This window comes from Haliaeetus leucocephalus, unplaced genomic scaffold, assembly GCF_000737465.1.
Source record: "Haliaeetus leucocephalus isolate CR32 unplaced genomic scaffold, Haliaeetus_leucocephalus-4.0 Scaffold932, whole genome shotgun sequence".
Lineage (NCBI taxonomy): Eukaryota > Metazoa > Chordata > Aves > Accipitriformes > Accipitridae > Haliaeetus > Haliaeetus leucocephalus.
The window spans coordinates 15,539,885-15,558,330 of NW_010973368.1; the positions used below are offsets into that span (position 1 = coordinate 15,539,885).

At 45.4% G+C, this 18,446-nt stretch overlaps 1 protein-coding gene across 1 annotated transcript in view; it reads right to left on the bottom strand.

Moving 5' to 3' along the window:
- The window catches only part of CCDC85C (coiled-coil domain containing 85C), a 111,845-nt gene that overhangs the window by 31,449 nt on the left and 61,950 nt on the right, over window positions 1-18,446 (bottom strand). Inside the window, exon 2 of the mRNA XM_010583930.1 lies at window positions 10,674-10,750. Within this exon, the coding sequence (XP_010582232.1) occupies window positions 10,674-10,750 (77 nt within the window). The remainder of the gene's footprint in view (window positions 1-10,673; window positions 10,751-18,446) is intronic.

Here is an 18,446-nt window from a genome sequence, read left to right on the forward strand (position 1 = left end):
TAACTTTAGAAGAAATTATGTATCTTAACATGAAATGCAACTAGATGGAAAGGAATACTGTAAGGAACTTGATATTGGCAGTAGAAGACACTCTTATTTATAAGACACCAGTTCAGAAGATTTTCTTTGCACAAATGAATATGCCACACCATCACCCAGCCCTCAGAGAGACAAGCAATTTCCATTTTTTAGAGGTTACTCCACTGTTTTACGAAGTACAGGATTTCCTTTAGCTGTCATTTAAATATCAGGGTGAACCTGATCCTTAGCAATAGGGCAAAGGCATCCCATCCTGACCATGCAAGCCCATAAGGATTTGGGCTTGTGATCTGGGTAATTCTCTATATGAAAAAGTCTCTATGAAAAGAATGTCATTCTTACTTCATATTCTAGTTTTACCCCATAAATCTTGGATGTTAGATGGAAAACTCTGCTGAGACCTTGCTTTTGATTATATATATTTGTGAAGAAAAAAAGGAGGAAGGTTTTATTTCAGTCCACTGGGTCAGGCTGCCTTAATCTTTATGGACTCTTGTACTGCCCATTACCTGAATTACTTGCCTGTCACTGTATATATAAATTCTTAAACCTACCGGCAACAACTTTCTAAACCATAATTGTTTCAGTAATTGAAACTGCCTCAATTTTGACACTCAACAACCCATTGTTTGCAACTGGGTAATTAAACGGAAGGTTTAGCTCAAAATCTTTTCCTGTTATTTCCTGCAGCAATTTAGCTAAAAGTACCAACTTCTCTTCAGGGAGGTACATGGCTTTGATTTCAAGTTGGTCAAAACTCAGATATTACTAACCAATGTCTTTTGCACAAGTACAGGAGGGAAATAAAAAATAACTAGGGGCATATTTAATACATTCAGACGATTAAAAATGGAAATCGCTAACATTAGCATGTGAAAGAACAAGCAATCAGAGCCCCAAACAACCAGCAGCAATATTAAAAGGCAGCCCCCAGATCCAAGAAGCTGTTTGTGGATGCATTAGCTCTCTCTACCTTACTGAAATTTCGTGGCAAGCTGTTGCAGTCAGCCAGCTAGAAGGGAACAGAAGAACGTTACACATTTGGAAACTTAACAGGAAAAAGTTATTTTACCATCTTGGAAAAAACTCTGTCTTTACCACAGATGACCAAAACAAGCTGGTCTTACATGCAGCACTTGACAAGATAGTATTATTATTTGAACTCCAACCCCTTTTCCCATATTAATGAATAAAGTCTGGCAGAACCCATTATTATCTCCACAAACGTTAACATCTTACTATGCTGATTTAGAGCATGGTGACCCCACAAACAGCTGATAAAGCTTGATCACCTTACTCTTCTTCACAACTACAGATATTTTACCATACCCACAGAGATCAATGGCACTATCAGAACACACCACTCTGTAAGAACAACCTGACCCGATATATCCTTCCTAAGTCCAGCAGAGCAGCGATATTTTGCCAAGGTAAAGCAAAGCACAAACACATCTCAAATAACGTGAAGGAGGTGCTGCAAAGCACCTGCCTTGTGCAGCTCTCACACAGGCACCAGGGCAATGGCCCCAGTTTCTGGTGACCCCAGCACCACACGTGAGTGGCCCTTTCAGGCAGCCTTGTGCCCCAGCAAACATCCCCTACCACACGACCTTGCACAAAGATTTCCTCCTTATCTCATTAATCCGTGTTTTAGGGACTCATGCACCAGGAAGTTGAGGGATGGGCAATTTCACTGTGTGAAGCTAGCAAATAATTGAATTAAGGTTCAGTAATTGCAGTTATCACTACAAGACATATTCAAGCAAAAATAAGCTCAGCAAAGCACATATCTGACTTTAAGTATATGTGAAGAGTCCCATTAGCTTCAACAGCTTTTATCAGGCAAGCTGGAAATTACACACATGAGAGTGCAATAAAAAAATCAACGTATTTGATTTTGAAAGAACTCTGCAAATAAGAAAAAAAATTAAGGGATGAGATTAAAACTATTTAACATCTTCCATGTCATGTAATAATATGAGCTTTCTGTAACAGGAGAGATTAAATTCCTTTACACTGGTTCATATCCCTGTCGTACATGCGGCATATCCAGGGATCATTCCTTAGACTGGTGACAAAGGCTTTAGAGGATGATGGTCTGCCAAGACACCTACTCTGCCAATTCCCTCTCCAGTGTTCAGCCAGCAGGTCACAAGTGCAACCTCAGCCAGTTTCGTCAGTAAAGCCATTTTCAGTTGTTTATGTGGAATTGGAAATGGTATGACACCGAGAACAAGGTGCACAGCCCTTGTACAGCAGCACAAAAGGGAGCTGTAAGGATGTATTTGGATGTTGTGCCATGGCTGGATCTCAGCCATTCGAAAAACACAATGCAGGAACGAACATCCCCACTTCTGCCTATGCTCTGACTTCCCCCTCACATCACGAGCTGCATTCGTACAAGCTGGAGGGGCAAAGCAGCACATTTCATCTGGTTGCAATGGTGACAACTGGAATTTTCTATTGTCAGGGGAGCTAACACTTTGGGACAGGCTTAATCAATAGCAGGAGGCAGTCAGTAAGAGGCTTAGCAGATTTTGCCATGTAAAACCACTCTTGGAAAAATATTTTTATTAGTATCTCAGTGGGGCACAGGCAATAAAAGCAGTGCAAGTTTCAAACCCCTCCATTCTGTGTAGCAACTGAGGTAGGGAACTTTAGTACACTGTTAATATTCAAGAATGTATGCATTTTCTTCCTCTTGTTTTAGATCAGCAGAGAAAGATCAACCCCGTAACTCATGGGAGACTCAGATAATCAGCTCAAACCAAATTGCAGTATATAATTATAATCACACAACTGGCAGGCTTTACTCAAGAGAGAATATGAGCTGGCACAGCTGAGATTCAAGCATCGCAGCCTATAACCCAAACAGAAATGCAGCTCAATAGTTAACAAAGCCAAATGGAGCTATAAGCACTGACATTTGGTGTAGCCCCAGTCTGGTCTGCGTCTCCTATGCAATAAGTTTAGGAGTCTCAGACTAATGGAGCCCATCCATGGCTCATCAGCACCAAAATCAGTCTCTTCATTAGGGACATGAATGGAGAAGCTAAGGAATACTGCCCCAGTTCCACCAGGCAAGTGGATGGAGATGTGGATGTAGTATTAAGCACACGAATAAACTCACTGGACCATCCCCTGAAGTCACCTTTCATTTTCTTCTGTCAACTGGACTCCAGGCAGCAAGGCCAACGGGAACCACCGCACCTACCCCCAAAAGCTCAGCCACAGCAACGCTGCCCGAGCTGCTTTCAAGGCACTCCCCGCACCCCATAAAACGAGGGAGCTGGGAATGAGGAAGGCAAAGACCTGAATCCCCTTCTCATAAATCAGAACGGGTCCCTTGCAGGCTTTAACTAACGCTGGGACCAAGCTGGCTGAGGGCTCTGCTGGCCTCCTCTCTCTTCTTCTGAACAGTGCTCAGGGCAGGATGGATGCCCAAGCCCCTCTCTCCTGGAAGACTCAGATGTTCAAAGCTCTCTGCTGAACCAGGATTCAAATAGTCAGGAAGAATCAGTTACAACCAGTCTTAATTTTTATGAGATAGTCTGAATATTCTTTAAAAGCCTCCTATAAAGATTCAGATTTGCATTTCTGGCTTCATGAAAAGCAAAACAAAACTGAACATTTTGTCACAAAGCTACAGTTTTGGTTCAAAAGCAATGAATGATTAACATCCTTCCCATACTTCCCCAAGTTCTTTTCACTGAATTTTTCTTGAGCTGGTCTTGAATGTGGCATTGAACATATTGCAAAAATCTGGTTTTAAGCCTCTGCAGCTATTGCTTAGTTTCCCCTCGAAACAGTTTTCAGTCCTTCTCAGATGGACTGATCACTGAGAATCTGTGTACTTCGAACCTCTCTACATGTTACAAAGACACAAAACACTGCTTCATCATAGCCTGATCTAACTGCAATTAAGAGCTTTTTCCCTGACCCTGTCCTCATATACAGAAAAAAGTGGAATCTAGTGAAATTATTACAAAGCCGGTTAAGCACAGGATATGACTAAACCCACATTTCACAGCTGGAGGTTAAACTGAGCCTCATTAAACCCAATGTTCTTGCTTACCCGCAGCAGAAACAAATGGGGCATGGCAGAGATTTGTGTGTGCGCCTTTCTCACACTCACGCTCTTACATAGAAATTCAGCTCCAGTCCTTCAAAAATTTTGAGTTAAGTTGCAAGAAATTATATGATCGTCTCAAATTCCTATGATTCAATAAACACTGTGTTTCTGTCTATCTGCTATTTGACTTCTGGTTTCAGAACTTCTTGAATTATACTTCCTAGGTTTTTGGGGAACTCTGTTTGTATGTTCCAGGTGGCATTCTTGTAAACTCCCTTGATTCCACGGGTGACAACCCCCAGAACACACAGTGCACCGTCCAGCTTTCATTACAAGTTGCAAAAAGCTCATTTCTGTCATTGATCCTGCTTTTTAGACATGCTCCTACCTATGAATGGGAGGTGAATACCAAGAGGATATTTATTTTGGTAGGTAGCAGCCCAAGACCCTTATGTCCCAAGTCAACAGAAGGAATTCCATTGTCTTAAAGGGCTTGAAAGTATTTTGGATGCAAGTCTGAGACCTCTTTGCACTGCTCTTACAAAACTGTACATCTCTTATTTGCAGGTAAAAAACCATTTTATTTAATAAATATATATTGTTTACTTAAATGTCAGGTCCACTTATTTGATAGAAAATTGGTCAGATCAGTCGTGTCATTATAATTCATAAAAGAATGAGGTGAAATGAAACACACTTGGACATAGATTGGTTTTGCATGCTATGTTTTCTTGAAGCTTCTGCTGTCACAGCTAAGGAAGCTACATTTGGGGGATTCTGTTAACATTTCTTGCATTTACGCATGTAAGCAATGCAATGCAATTACAGGCCTAAATCAAAGTTTGGAGAGTGGTCTCAGGAAAGGTCTCATGAAAGGTCTCATCAGAGGAGGTCTCATAAAAATCTGGTTCTGCGTGAGCTGTACTGCAAAATGCATGGACTCCTGTAGAGAGTCTCACCATTGACTTGAAAGAAATATTTGGATGAGGCCCCAAATACGCATCTCCTTTTTGATTAGTTAAAATTAATATGCAGCTAAACATTTAAACAGCACATAAAAATGGTAATATAGTAACCTAGGGCATGTCCCCTTCAGTATTCTGAATTTAAATGGAGACCAAATGCACTGGAAAGCTTTCATGCCTGAATTGCTCTCTATTACAAAAAAATCCAATTTCCCTTGTGAGACCTTAAATTAAAGCAATTGCACCTATCCCCTTCACACACAAACAGTAGGTAGACTTTGGGGAAATAAGACAGGTTTGTAATTTTGTTCCACTCGTGGTGAGCATGGGCAATGCTCCTGGTGCAAGCCATGGCCTCACAAGAGAACTCCAGAGCCACAATGCAAGGAGAGGCCCAAACATTAAGACCCTATAGCAACTCTGAGAGTCGAGGGGCAACTCCACAAGCAGGAACTGTTAATGGCACACTTGGCACAAAAGCGACTGATAATAAAACAAGAGGAAATTGCACTCCGACTCTCCTGGAGCCAGCCAGCACATTGTGGGCAATTTCTTTTTTTCCTCCATCCTCTGCTTTTCAGGAAGAGATCAAGATCTCCACTGAACGGCATTTACATCTTTGTTCTTTGCAGTACTAACAACTCTCAGGCTCTCTTCAATCCTGGGATCCAGTTTTTTCTCCCCTCATTTTCAGAACAATATGCTAGAAACTGCCTGCTGAGTGTATGTTTGTGCCAAATTCACATTTGGCTAAGAAGAATTGAGGCAGCCTGTAGATGTCCCTACCATGGAATCTCCTAGCTCAAAAACCTCAGCTCTGTTTTAATAGCAGTGTTTACAGGCATTATTCACTATCATTTTACTATCTGTACAGCTGCAGCCTTCTTTTAATTCAGGCCAAGCATGCAATTTCTTAAAAATAACACTAAGCACAGTTTTCAAGATCTTCCAGGGATGCTCTAAAGATCTTCCAAGGATACTCTAAATCCCAATCAGCTAGCTAGCAAATACTGAAATGCTGTGAAGTGCTGGTAATACTGAAGTCTACTGGCGACTTTAATTAAATACTCTGATGTTCCTCATAAATCCCAAGGGTTGTCCCCTCCCTAGAGAAGAATTTTTTGTATTTCTGCTCTGCACCATGGGATCTGAAATTTTCCCTGAAAGATGCACCAGGACCTCACTGTCAAACATCCAGTTACTCAAAGTCTTGCCTGCCCAACACATCTGCTCTGCTCAAAGCTGGGCTTTTTGAAACAAAGGTGTGCAACATGCCCTGGGCATCTTTGAGTAGGAAAATGCCTCTCGCATTCCTGTTCTGAAGGGAAAAGCCAGACACAGCTCAGCAGAGACTATAAACCAAAACTCCTGACAGCCAGCCTATGGTGCACAGGACTTACTTATGAGGAGAACAGGGTGATGAGCCCACAAAGCCTATAAAATTCAGTTTTAGTTAAATGTGCCCAATCCTTGCCATTGTACAGAATGAGCTGGGAAATGCAAAATAATGTGAAAGAATGGCCAGAAGTTTGTCACTGTTATTATCTCTAAAATGTATACATTAGTTATAAAACTAACCAGAATTGACCTTTGGAGCTCCTGAAGATCATAAACATGGGTTTCTGTAATCTCGAAGGGAAAGGGTGTAATTACAAATTCATTTTTAGTTTAAGGGGCAGTGGCTTTAGGGGTCTATTTTCTGCTTGGATGCTTTCAGCTCAGAGGAACGGAAAGCAAATAGGGTCTCCCATCTCAGGGGTTATACCTTAGTAATATGGAAGGTACCATCATCTAGTCAACCAGGCACCACAAAAGAGAGGTTAACACCAGCTCTCCTGGGCACTCCCCACAATGGCACAGAGGAAAAACAGGACTTCTCCCACGTGATGTCGCATAGATTAATTGCATGCACACAGCAGAACTTAGTGCACTTCTTCCCCAGAGAATTTGAGACTATAAAAGTGATGCCTGTGAAGCTCTCCAAAGCCAACAACCAACATTCCTCAGAGCTTATGTTCATCTTTACACCTCGACTAAAACTTCCAGAAACCAGCTACGCTTGTGAGAAAGGCTGACACCATCAACCCCAGGACACTGAGGTCCCCACCTGCTCTGCGGGGACTTTGCCACTGTGGTTACACCACAGACACCTACCAGCACTGGCGAGCAGGCATCGAGGGGCCTTTTCTGGTAGTGGCGTTCGCTAGAGCATCTCCCCTACCAATATAAACCAGGGCAACAAAAGCTGTGTGTTGTCAGAATTGCTGCCCGGGATTTTGCGAGCACAGCGATGCCATCCAAGAGGATGACTTTCTAGTTAACAAGGCCATGCCAGTAAAACATTACAGTGTAAACCTGAGTCAAAGAAAGGTATAAAACTGGAGCCGTTTCTCCTCAGAGAAGGGAGAATGGGAAGAGCAATGATTACTGATGGGTTAGCAATGTCAGAAGCAGCTCATTTCCTAACTGGAAATACCCATCGCCTTCCCCAGAAAGCAAAAGAAGTCAAAACAAAAAAATCCATATACATCTATCAGAAATTACATCCACTTCTCCACTTACTTTCCTCCCACTGCAAAGTGTGGCTCATGAGATGGTACTTCTTGATCTCCCAAGGGGAGAAAAAGCTCTCTCCATTAATCTGCTCAAATGAGTCACCAGAAGAAGAGACAGAAGTGTGAATCGCAGCACACCTGCGCTGCAGGTAACACGTGCAGTGCAGAGCGGCCGCCTCGGCACAGGCTGGGGAGCTCTCGCCTCTCCCACTGAGATTTTCTTCCGAAGTGCTTATGGAGAAAGATGTCGGGAAGCAGGAGAAAACGTGCAGGCTGGGGACGCCTGCACCAACTTAAGTGTATGCCTGAAGGTGGTACAAAGACATCACCTCTCAGCACAGCTTCACACCCCAGACGTCGAAGAAGATAAAGCAACAAATCTTGCTCAGGATGCACCAGCTAGCAAAGGGGCATTGTGTCACCGGCCACTGTAATATAAATCCTCCCGTAAAGCTTGCAATATCATTTGCAGCACCGGCCTTCTTGGGTTTCTCTGGTTGAAGCACTATTTCAGCTCTATGTTTAGCACTTGGAGAGAAGCCAGGAAGACTTCCATAACCGCCACTGATTTGTTAATCCCTTAATGCACAGGCACTGTTTGTTACTTAGGACGTCAGGTTTCATCGCTCCTCAGCACGCCGGTGATACAACTTCTTGACACCACACTGCAAATATTATTGCAATGTCAATACTCCCAGGGAGAAAGCCAAGCCAAGTTAAAATGTGACTTTGGTGTTGACAAGCCAGTTTGGCATTGCAGAGTTCAAATGGCCAGGATCACCTGGCAACTTTAAAAACAGTAGAAAGTTTGCCAGGATCCTTTTTGACTAGAGTCTTATCCCAAGATCTGCATGGTAACAGCTAAACGCTTTCCAATCAGATGAAGCAAGTAAGAATACAGTAAGTGGATTACAGTTTTCTGGGAAAGTCCTGGGAGCAACGTGTACACATGCATGTGAGTTTGCGCCTATACAGATTTTCCTCATCTTTCTCATTGAAAGAGAAAAAAATCCAAATCTAGGTTTGCAGCGTGACAGATTTGGAGGTGATGCGGCTCGGTATTGCCAGGGAGTCGGCCCAGACCATGGCAGCTTCAACACTTCTCCTGTTGCCCTAAGGAGAGCTGTCTCCCTGCTTAGGATAAAAAGAGGCATCTCCTGAGCGTGATCTAAAATAGGTCGGATCCTGATCTTTTTGGAGGGCCATTAAGACATCACACAGGGGCTGCACAGAACGTCACAGCCAGGCTGGCATCGGTGCCTGCTGCTGCCGGGGAGGCGGCTGGCCCTCTCCAGAGCACAGAGCTGTTTTAAGATCATTTCCCTCCCTCCTGGATTCAAACATTTGTCGTGACACAGCCTGAAGGGTGAGGACACCTGAGGACAGTTGTGCGCGTGAAGGAAAAGGCACAGCCTTCCCACCCAGGACGGCACGAAGCTGAAGGGCTGATGCGTGGGGCTGCTTCAGCCTCACACGCCCCAACGCTAACGGGGCTTCACCCTCCCCACGCAATAAGCCCGGGCAGCTATTCAGCCCCTATTAATTTACCACCCATTAATTACCAACCACTCTTTTTTGACCTCGTAAGGCAGATCCGACGGAGTAACGTACTCAGCTGTGGCAGGACAAAGCTGGGCCAAGGGCACATTGAGCCTGTCCCCGAATCCATGCGCATCCCAACTGCCCACGCACAGCCCATCTGCTTATCAATAGCTCCAATTAAATAGTCTCGGGGTTTCGACCGCCACCAGCTCACTCACGGGTTGGGAGAAAGACGGAGTTAAAATTAAATTAGCAATTGATTAATACATGAAGCCACTCAGTAGCTGTTAGGTTGAGCACTCTTTGGGGGTTTTAACCCTTCCATGCCCTGTGAGTTTTGTTTCATGGCTAGCAATGCCAATGAGTACACTGGAAATTTGGAGTAATCTGCAAAAAAAGCTCACCATCAGGACCAAATGTGTATTTCAGTAAAAATAAGAACTGACAAAATTATTTTATTGAAATTTCAGTAAGCATAGAGCCTTTTCTCTTTTTGGGTTTTTTTTTTTAACAGGGATGTTTTAGTCACATGTGGTCCTGGAGCGGTCTATTTTCAGACTTGGTGAAATGCAAAGAACAGCACAACATAAACTGGCAAAAAAGGTATTTAAAAAAAAAAAAAAAATTAGGAGGGGGTTTTTATTTCCAGTCCTTATAATTGGAAAGAATCTGGAACAAAATGACTATGAAACTCAGTGCTTGAAGTAAGAAGCAAAGTATAGAAAAAAGCCTTTAAAATGCCAGGGAGGTAGAACATACAACAGTGAAAAAGGATGCAAAGAACAAGAGAAAAAGGGTAACTCTTCCGATGGTTTAAATAGACAGTGCTTCACTGAATTCAGCAAAGTTGCCCCTGTTTACACCAAGTGCTGCATTTTACAGGGGATCCAGGGGACATATCAGACAGAATGACTGTTTTCTTCCTGCTGCTTGACATTGCTATATACAGATAGGTAAGCACCAGGAGTGATCAAAAGCTCAGTGGCACATGGAGTAGACTTTGAAGGGCAGATGCAAGCAAAAAGTGCCAGTTTAGAGAAGTCTGTTCGGTTTTAAGCAAGATCTCAAATAAAAGCTGGGAGCCAGCGCTGCACAAAACTATTCCCAAGGCTGTCCTTTGACTACAGCCTCCTCTTTTAACAAGATAAAAGTCAGTGTAAACGGGCAAGCAAGACAAAATCCTACAGCAAGGGCACAGGCAGCACCGGATCCTCGCAGCATCCCCGAGAGCAGCGGTGGATCAAGGTGTTCTGCAGGGAGGTGTTAATGCATTTCTGAAACACACACAGACACTAACAAAGGATTTACTTTTTTTTTTTTTCTAACAGAAGGAAACCAAATTCTATCGGGGGGGGGGGGATATAAAAAGACCATTATGCTCTTCCCTGGTAGGATGTCCACCAAAAGCCCTTGTGCATTCAAGTGGGCAGTCAGACACAACTATACGGAAACAGAAGAACCAAGCCACATTAATATCTATTAGGCAATAAAAAAACCTACCTGGGAAAGAAGCTTGTTGTCATCCTCCAGCAGTTTCACTTTTGTTTCAAGTTGCCTGATATAGTTGGAAGATGAATCTTTAGGAAAAGAGAAAAAATACATTTAAGCTTCTTGTGTTACAGGCAAGTACCGTCAGACAGCAATATGTTTTCCCACTCTGTGGAAGGCAAGCTTGGGAAAGACCTAATGAATAAAACCCCAAGTGTACAGGGTGAGGAGTAGGTTCTGCCAAAACCTTTTTTCACTAAAAAGCTGAGATTCAGCAACAGCAGTATCTTCAGTGAATCCATACCAGTGCCACCAGGTCGGGGGGTGGGGGGTACAGCAGGAAAGTGAAGTTGAAATATTGTGTTTCATAATTTTATAAAAGTAATTTCCTAGCTTTAAAATAATTTCTCATTCACCTAAAATTCACCAAAATACTCAACAACAGAGCAAGATGTTTCCTTTTAGGGTTGAATAAACAAACCCTCCACACACATGCCTCTTTATTTCAAAAACAATCAAAAAAACTCACAAAAATAAGCTGCTGGCACAGCTCTACAAAGAGGTCACTGCCACAACTCCCAGTGCTGTAAAAGGGGAAGAAGTGTATACAGCAAGACCAGAGAGCTGCAGTACACACACAGCCTGACATAGACTACAAGTGTCTACCCAGGACATCTGTTTTTTCTAGTGGAAGCACCCGACACTAACCAGAAAAAATACCAGGACAATAAAATACAGAATAACCTCACATAAAATGGTAATATTCAACCTGCAGGAATGTAATGGCCAGTCTACCGCTGCAGTAAGACAGCAACACCAGATAGGGTGACCTGGCGTAGAAGATAACTTGCTGGAGAGCTCTGTGGGTGGCTTAGCGCTCTCCAAAACATCTGGTTTTTGTTTTGAAACATGCTTTGAAGCAACACATTTGCAAATTTCACAGGGAAGAAAACGAAGGAACCTGGGAAAACCTTTTCTCCATTTTCATTGTAGCTTAGCAGTTTGCAAGAGCTCCTTCCATCCACCTGGATGCTTGCAAAATTTCTCCTCCACTAGTAATTTTGGTAGCAGAGGCTGTGAGTTGTTACAGCAGGAGGAAACATTTTGCAGCTTAAGCATATGAAAAAAGCCAAACATTTTCTGCACTGCTAAAAGGGCTCTGCAAAATGGAATTATCTTTTACCTCATTTCATGTATTACGGCACGACTGCAAAAGCCACTATTGAACCACAGGACTTCTCGCTGAGCGTGACTCGGCGAGGAACCAGGTGTTCATGCAACCCTGCTGATGCCGCTGCACCTTGCCGATTGCCAGCACCTTTCAGGATCAGCCCCACCATGGTTAGCAGGCTCCACTGGCTGCATCTCTGCACACACAAACACACGCCCACGCATACATGTAAGGTTTAGGCTGGTTCTGCACTAAACAGCTTATCTTTGCCTTTGCCAGTAGCTGCCGAACGCACTCGGCACAAGCCTGGATGCTGTTTCTTGGCCACTCTGGGGGCAGTTTAGCAGAAGAGCTAGCATGCAAGCTACAGCTAATCGCTGAGAGTGCTTTGACCATTCAAGAGAAAAATTGGAATATGCCTGAAAAAGTGCTGCCATAGACAAGTGCCAAACTGCACATAAAGGAACAGCAGGACGGATCGGAGTCAAGTGCCCATCTAAAGCACAAACACTCTCAGAGGAAACAGGCTCACTTTTTTGTTTGGATTGTGCTTTGTCCAAACCCAGGAAATCCAAACAAGTCCTCATGAAAAAGGTCAAGACACCGTAGGAAGCTATGTAAGTTCAGTGAACAGTTTAAGTGGTGGTAAGGTTCACAGCAATATCACCTTCAGCTGCAGGGACCACAAACTCTCTGAGCCCAAAAACAACCCCAACGTGGGAGACGTCTCCAGGTCAGAGGAGAAGGGGGCAAACCAAGTAGGTTATAGGAACAATCTTCCCCGAGAAGGCCTCATGACAACAGTATTTTGAATTTAGTCATGCATATCAAAAGGTGGCGAGTATAAAGCTGCAGAAGATCGGTGCTTAAGTCAGCAAGATTTCAGCATCAGCTTGAAGAACTTGCTGAATTAGTAATGAACCTGTCCTCCAGTGGGGTGAGAGGGGAGTTTAAGATTCTTAAATACAAAACCAGGACGACCATGGACCCTTTGGTCTGACCTCCTCTGTGCCCCAGGCCATCACACTTTGTTAACTTACCCCTAAATTCAGCCCAGTAATACTCATTTGGCTAGACAGTTCCCAGAACAGCCTCCAGCTCTGTCTGAAGACAACCAGAGACTCCACCATTTCCACTCCTGTGCTGGGTACAACAGCCTCCATCGGTAGATCTGTTGAGATGAGGCGTCCTTCCCTGCCTGCCCTCCAGCTCCAGCGGTACCACCACGCTGCCGGGCTGGCAGCAGAGCCGAGTGTCTCTACACAATGAATGCAGTGATGCTGATACAGCAGGTCCTGATTTTTATCTCAAAGTATCAGGGCATTCAAAGCAGTTTCAAGGAAGGATTCAAAGCGGGGTCAAAGGAGAGGCTCAATCCACGCCTGCCTGGGAATCAGGGATATGCCTCTGGACCCAGCACAGTCTCTGCATGCATAAATTGTGCAGACAGCAACGCTTGCATAAACAACTGTAAAAGTGCTAGATAATGCTCAAGAAGGTCTCGATGTGATGCCGGTAACAGACACAGGCTCCACAAGAACCACAGCATTGACTAAGCCTGTTGCCCATTAGCAGTCCAAGCCTGTTTCCCAAGCCGCAGGGAGCCTGCTCTATGCAGTACCCCCCTCACCTTTGTACTCTCTTATCACTACTAAGTGTTTTTATTGTGGACCACTACACCATGTAGTGTGCAAAGAACAACAACCAGGAAAAAAGCTTATGGGGACTATTTCTGATGCAAACAAGCCCTTTCTCACAGTTCTGTGCCCACGGAGGGTAGAGAAACTGCAGGAGGTCCTCTCCAGCAGCTCTTCGTTCAAACACAGTGGGAAGTTACCCAGGGTGGAGGCTGGCAACATGAACCTCATGAGCAACCTCTTCAACATGTGCTTGTGGTGGGTTCCAGCACTGCTAACAACTACAGGAAACTGAGCTTAAGCGGATGAATGGTGACACAGAAGCTGCTGTGTTCAGGCCCTGAATGCTACAAGGACTGACTGGCTGGTTGATGGACAGAATAGAGCATGGCTGCCAAAGGAAATGGAGAATTATTTCCTCACTTTGGTTTCGTATCCCTTGCCAAAAAAAGGGTACTCCTTGGGAAGGCAAGCCCTGCATCCCCAGGAGCCAGTGCACACCACAGCTCCCCCCAGTCTTGAAAGCCTGCTCTGAGATTTGCTAGAATTCTTCAAACACTGTTCAACCCAAACCCATGTCTGATGTCTGACCTCAGCCAGAAAACATCCCACAGCAACATAAAATACATGGAGAAAAAAAGCAAAAAAGAAAATCAGCTGTTTTGTCAGCAGAAGATGCTCCATCTCAGGCAAAGGCTGAGAAACAGTGCTCAGAGCTATCCCTGTTCTCGCTGTGCCCTCAGAGATGAATTGCCTCCATCTTCAGGACCTGCCTGTGCTGAGGTAGGTGCCAGATGAGCCATTTTCATCTTGATCTCAGGTTTAAAAAATCCCATAACTCTCACAACAGCAGGCAGTAACACTGCTGGGCTGAGCAGCGAAACCCCAGGCTGGGTCTCTCCCACGTTAGATCAAGAAACACATTCCCAGCATTTTTCTGCCTCTGACCTTCCTCTTATCAGTGAGCTTCCCTCCTCTCCCGCCTCCGCCAGAGCCATGGGGCAAGGACGGCCCCGCTGACCCACCCAGGAGAGGCAGCAGAGCTGGATCACCGACGGCTCGGACCCCCCCATCCCCTTCATCAGACATTAAACAAATGGTCCTCATTGCCTTGCCGAAGCCTGCCGCCAGCTGTGAGGAATGTTCCACGTTAACCAGCCCAAATGCACTCTCCCCGTCGGCACGAGCAGCTCCCACACCTGGGTGCTGGGGCATACGTACTCCCAGCACACCCGCCTGGCGACCACCTCGTGGCACCGACTCGGAGTCCACCCACGCCTGCTGGTGCCTTGCCGGTGACCTGACACCTCGTGCTACCCTGGCCGGACAACCACGCCGGTTGGCTCTACAGAAGTGAGGCACAGCCAAGGGGAGGTACAGTACCAGGGAAGCAGACAAGGGTGGTGGCCAAGGACACATAGCCAAGGATAAGCTTTTTGGGAGGATGCTCTGGGACTCGCTGCCGCCTGGGATGCCAGCGGGGCCAACGTCCTCCCCCAGTGACTCCTCAGGTCCGTGAGCACCAGCTACATGAGCAATGGGTGCCTTAGCGGACCAGATGGCACCAGAGGGAAGGAATTACCCATCAAAACATCTCACCTCCCACCCAACACCCTCCCTGACGCAGCCATCACACTTGGTGCAGAAGAGGAGGTCGGGGAGAGAGCCGGCGTTGTGCCCTGCCAGGCTGCTACCCGCAACAGCAAACCGGTTGAAAGCCATAGTCACCATCAGCCATCGCTCACTTGTACGATGTAAATGCTTCAAGCTAAATTGTTCACAGAGACGTAAAACCTGAAGTCCCGTTTCTTTACAAAGCCTTTGAAAAACTAATTGGATGTAGCTCCGCACATTATCTCCACGAGAGGTAGAAGAGTCACATTCCAGCCCAGGAAGGAGCACTACTGTTATTATCCACCCTCCTCAAGATTTACTGTCTTAAAAAATATACTCCATCTGGAACGGGGTGTAATTCAACTTGGATGTAATCTAGCTGAGTAACTTTTCTCCACATAGATAAACCACTTAACACTCATTACAGTTAAATGGAGGCAAGACAAATCACTCTACCTTGTTTTAACTCAATGGCCTCTGAGAGAGCACGGAACTGCCTGGCTCCTAAGGCTTTTTTAAAACATAAATTAGAAACTGTTTTAACAATCAAAACAATCTTTCACCCTGCAGAGCACAGAACAGTGTCATTTTAAAAGACACCTGGAGACACTGGAGCATTTCCGATTCTCATCTGAGATTTCAGAGGAATCTGTCAGAGGGGCAAATATGATGAATTATACATTTATTTTGACAGTAGTAAAAGAAATGGTTTTATTTCCTTGTATGTCGTTTCTCCAAACCACAAGCACGCAGAGCTGAGGTTTGCATGGTAGCTACATGGTTGGGATCGAAACACTTTTATTTAAGACCTTTTCATAATGAGGCCTTAGCACTTAAATGAATACAAGAAAAAAATGCAACCCCTTTACGTAGGGCGGTTCACAGCAGAGATGCAAGAAAATGTTAAGGTAGGCGTCCATGAGATGAGGAAGCCGTCAAGAGCCCTCCGATGGCACTCGCTCACAGCGGGACAGTCCCTACACCCAGCCTGGGCAATACGAAACAATCCGGCATGAGTAGATTTGAGCCAACAGAGGTGCCTTAGTCCTCTTCCACGGCATCCCACTGAGGTTTGATTTGTCTTTTCGATGTCTGCTACAAAGAGGGGGGTTACGCAGTATCTGGCTGGGGTGCTGGCTGGCAGGTCAGGACCGTGGTGCCCCACTCCAGCACCATCCCTGCGTCCACCATGGAGGTGCCCACACCCCCAGCAGCGAGGCTGGACACCTGCTGCCTCCCGCTTAATTTTCTCCCCAGGAGCTACTTTCACTAAGCATGATTTAAGACAGTAAAGCACAGCTATCTTTTGTCAGTGTCCTGCAAACAAGGCTCTTCCTCTCCTCATAAAAAGCAGCATCCTTAAAGGGATTCTCCCATATCCAAACCCAAGGAGGAAAGACACAGGAAGGAGTGATGCTCTGCCAGGTTTGCACCTTGTGGCCAGCTGCCGCCTTCTTCTTCGTGTGATGGGATGCTGACACTTTGGCTTCCTTCCCTCCCATCAAAGATCGTCTCATAAAAAGGCCTTCCCCTGTGCTCAATAAAACATTTCGCTGTTTGTCGGCAGTTTCGTTATCACACCTCTGCTCTTAGCACTATATTTCAGATTCATATTGCTCTTCTGGTTTTGCTTCTTGACACAGACAAGCAGGCTGAAAAATGGGCCAGCGGTTACATCTTGTAAAGAAGTTGATTTATTAAGGTAACAGCACTCTTTCAGAGCAGCTGGGAAGCAGATGAAACCCACATCTCTTTATATAATGTCATTAAATGAAATTACTGAGAGGTGGACAAACCCACCACCCTTGCTTTTTCCTAGGCAGCCCCCATCTTTCTGCTCCTACCAGCAAACCCCATTCCCAATGTCCTGTTTTGGACTGGTGCGCGAGGCAAGTTTTCACGTCAGGCTTAACTCAGCGGATGGCTCAAATGTGAGCAGGGACACCGCAAAGCCACTGCTGAGCTCCTTTAGTTTTGCAGGTGCTGCCCTCTGCTACGGCATCACCAGGGCTTTCGGGCTATGCTCCTCAGTTTGCCTTGGCATGCTCAGCTCTGCAGTGACTCTCACCCTGCCTCAGGGAGAAGCCACTTCTTCCAGCACCTGGAGGATGCTGCCGTTGTCCGAGGGACTTGGCCCCTGTCCCCATGTTAGCCCTTGTCCCCACTGAACAAAGGCAGCTCTCCAGCCCGCTAGCCAGGCTCCAACCCAGCTACTCCCTGCTGAAAATATCACTAAAAGCAGCTGTGAAATCACGTAGATGGGAGGGCAGGTCTGCAAATAAAAGGCAGGTAAAAGCCAAATGAAGTATTCCAGCAGTGAGGTGAAGAAGCTCACTGACCTAAACCTTCCTTCTCTTCTCTCAGGTCCAAAATACCATACTTTGCTAACCCCAATCCCCATGCCTCTCCAGCAGGAGCTTGGGCAAAATTTGGGCTCTCTCTTGGAACACGGTAAAAGAATATGCAATGACAAGGTCTATGGCAGCCAGAGGCTCCCAGCCTTTTGTAGCTTTGCAACATATTCTGCAAGCAAACCATACCAACCTGCTCTGCCTCTTGTCCCACCACCTCATTCACCATGGGCTGTGTAGGGAACAGTTTCCTCTGCACTCTGCCAGGCAGCACTAAAGAGGTGGCAGGAGGGCACTTACAGAAACAGAACTAAGGCCAAATCTTGATTATTTCCATAGCTGAGGTGCTGCAGCACACTTTTACTGAATAGAAACTGCTTTAGACTATGCTAAATAAATAAAAAACCTATATGTAGCATCCAAAGCCACCCATGATAACATCTGTCTGAGTAAGACTGGTAGGATCAGGCCTCATTTTCAAGGTGGAGGTGATAACTCAGGTATAGAACAGGTATTCAAACACTAGTCAAAACAACAGAGAGGTGTGTTGTCAGTCCAATCACAAATAACAAAGAAATCTGGTCTCAGGCTAATACACCTTTTTTTCTAACTCTCACAAGCCGGTGGTTGCGCACTGGCAACACGGCCGTGCTGCTGCAAAGTGCTGCTCCAACAGGACGAAACATATGCCACCGCAGCTATTTAATTAACATTTCATAGCAAGCCTGTAACTACGAGCTCTGAAGTTCTTCAAGACCGCACATTCCCGACTCAGTTCCAGTCCATTAGGCCTGTCTGGGAGCTTAGTGGCCTCAAGTCGGTCTGTAACAGTCTGATAAGGTCTCTCCTGACTTCAGCTTTTACAGCTCACTACTGCAACTTCCAGCCATGATATCATCTCCGCAGACAGCAAAACATCTGCCCGCGATGACTGTCAACAGGAGCTCAAGAGCTCCCGATATCTTATCGGGATTTCATTAGGAGGCGGCTGATAGGGAACGAGGAGCGTGTG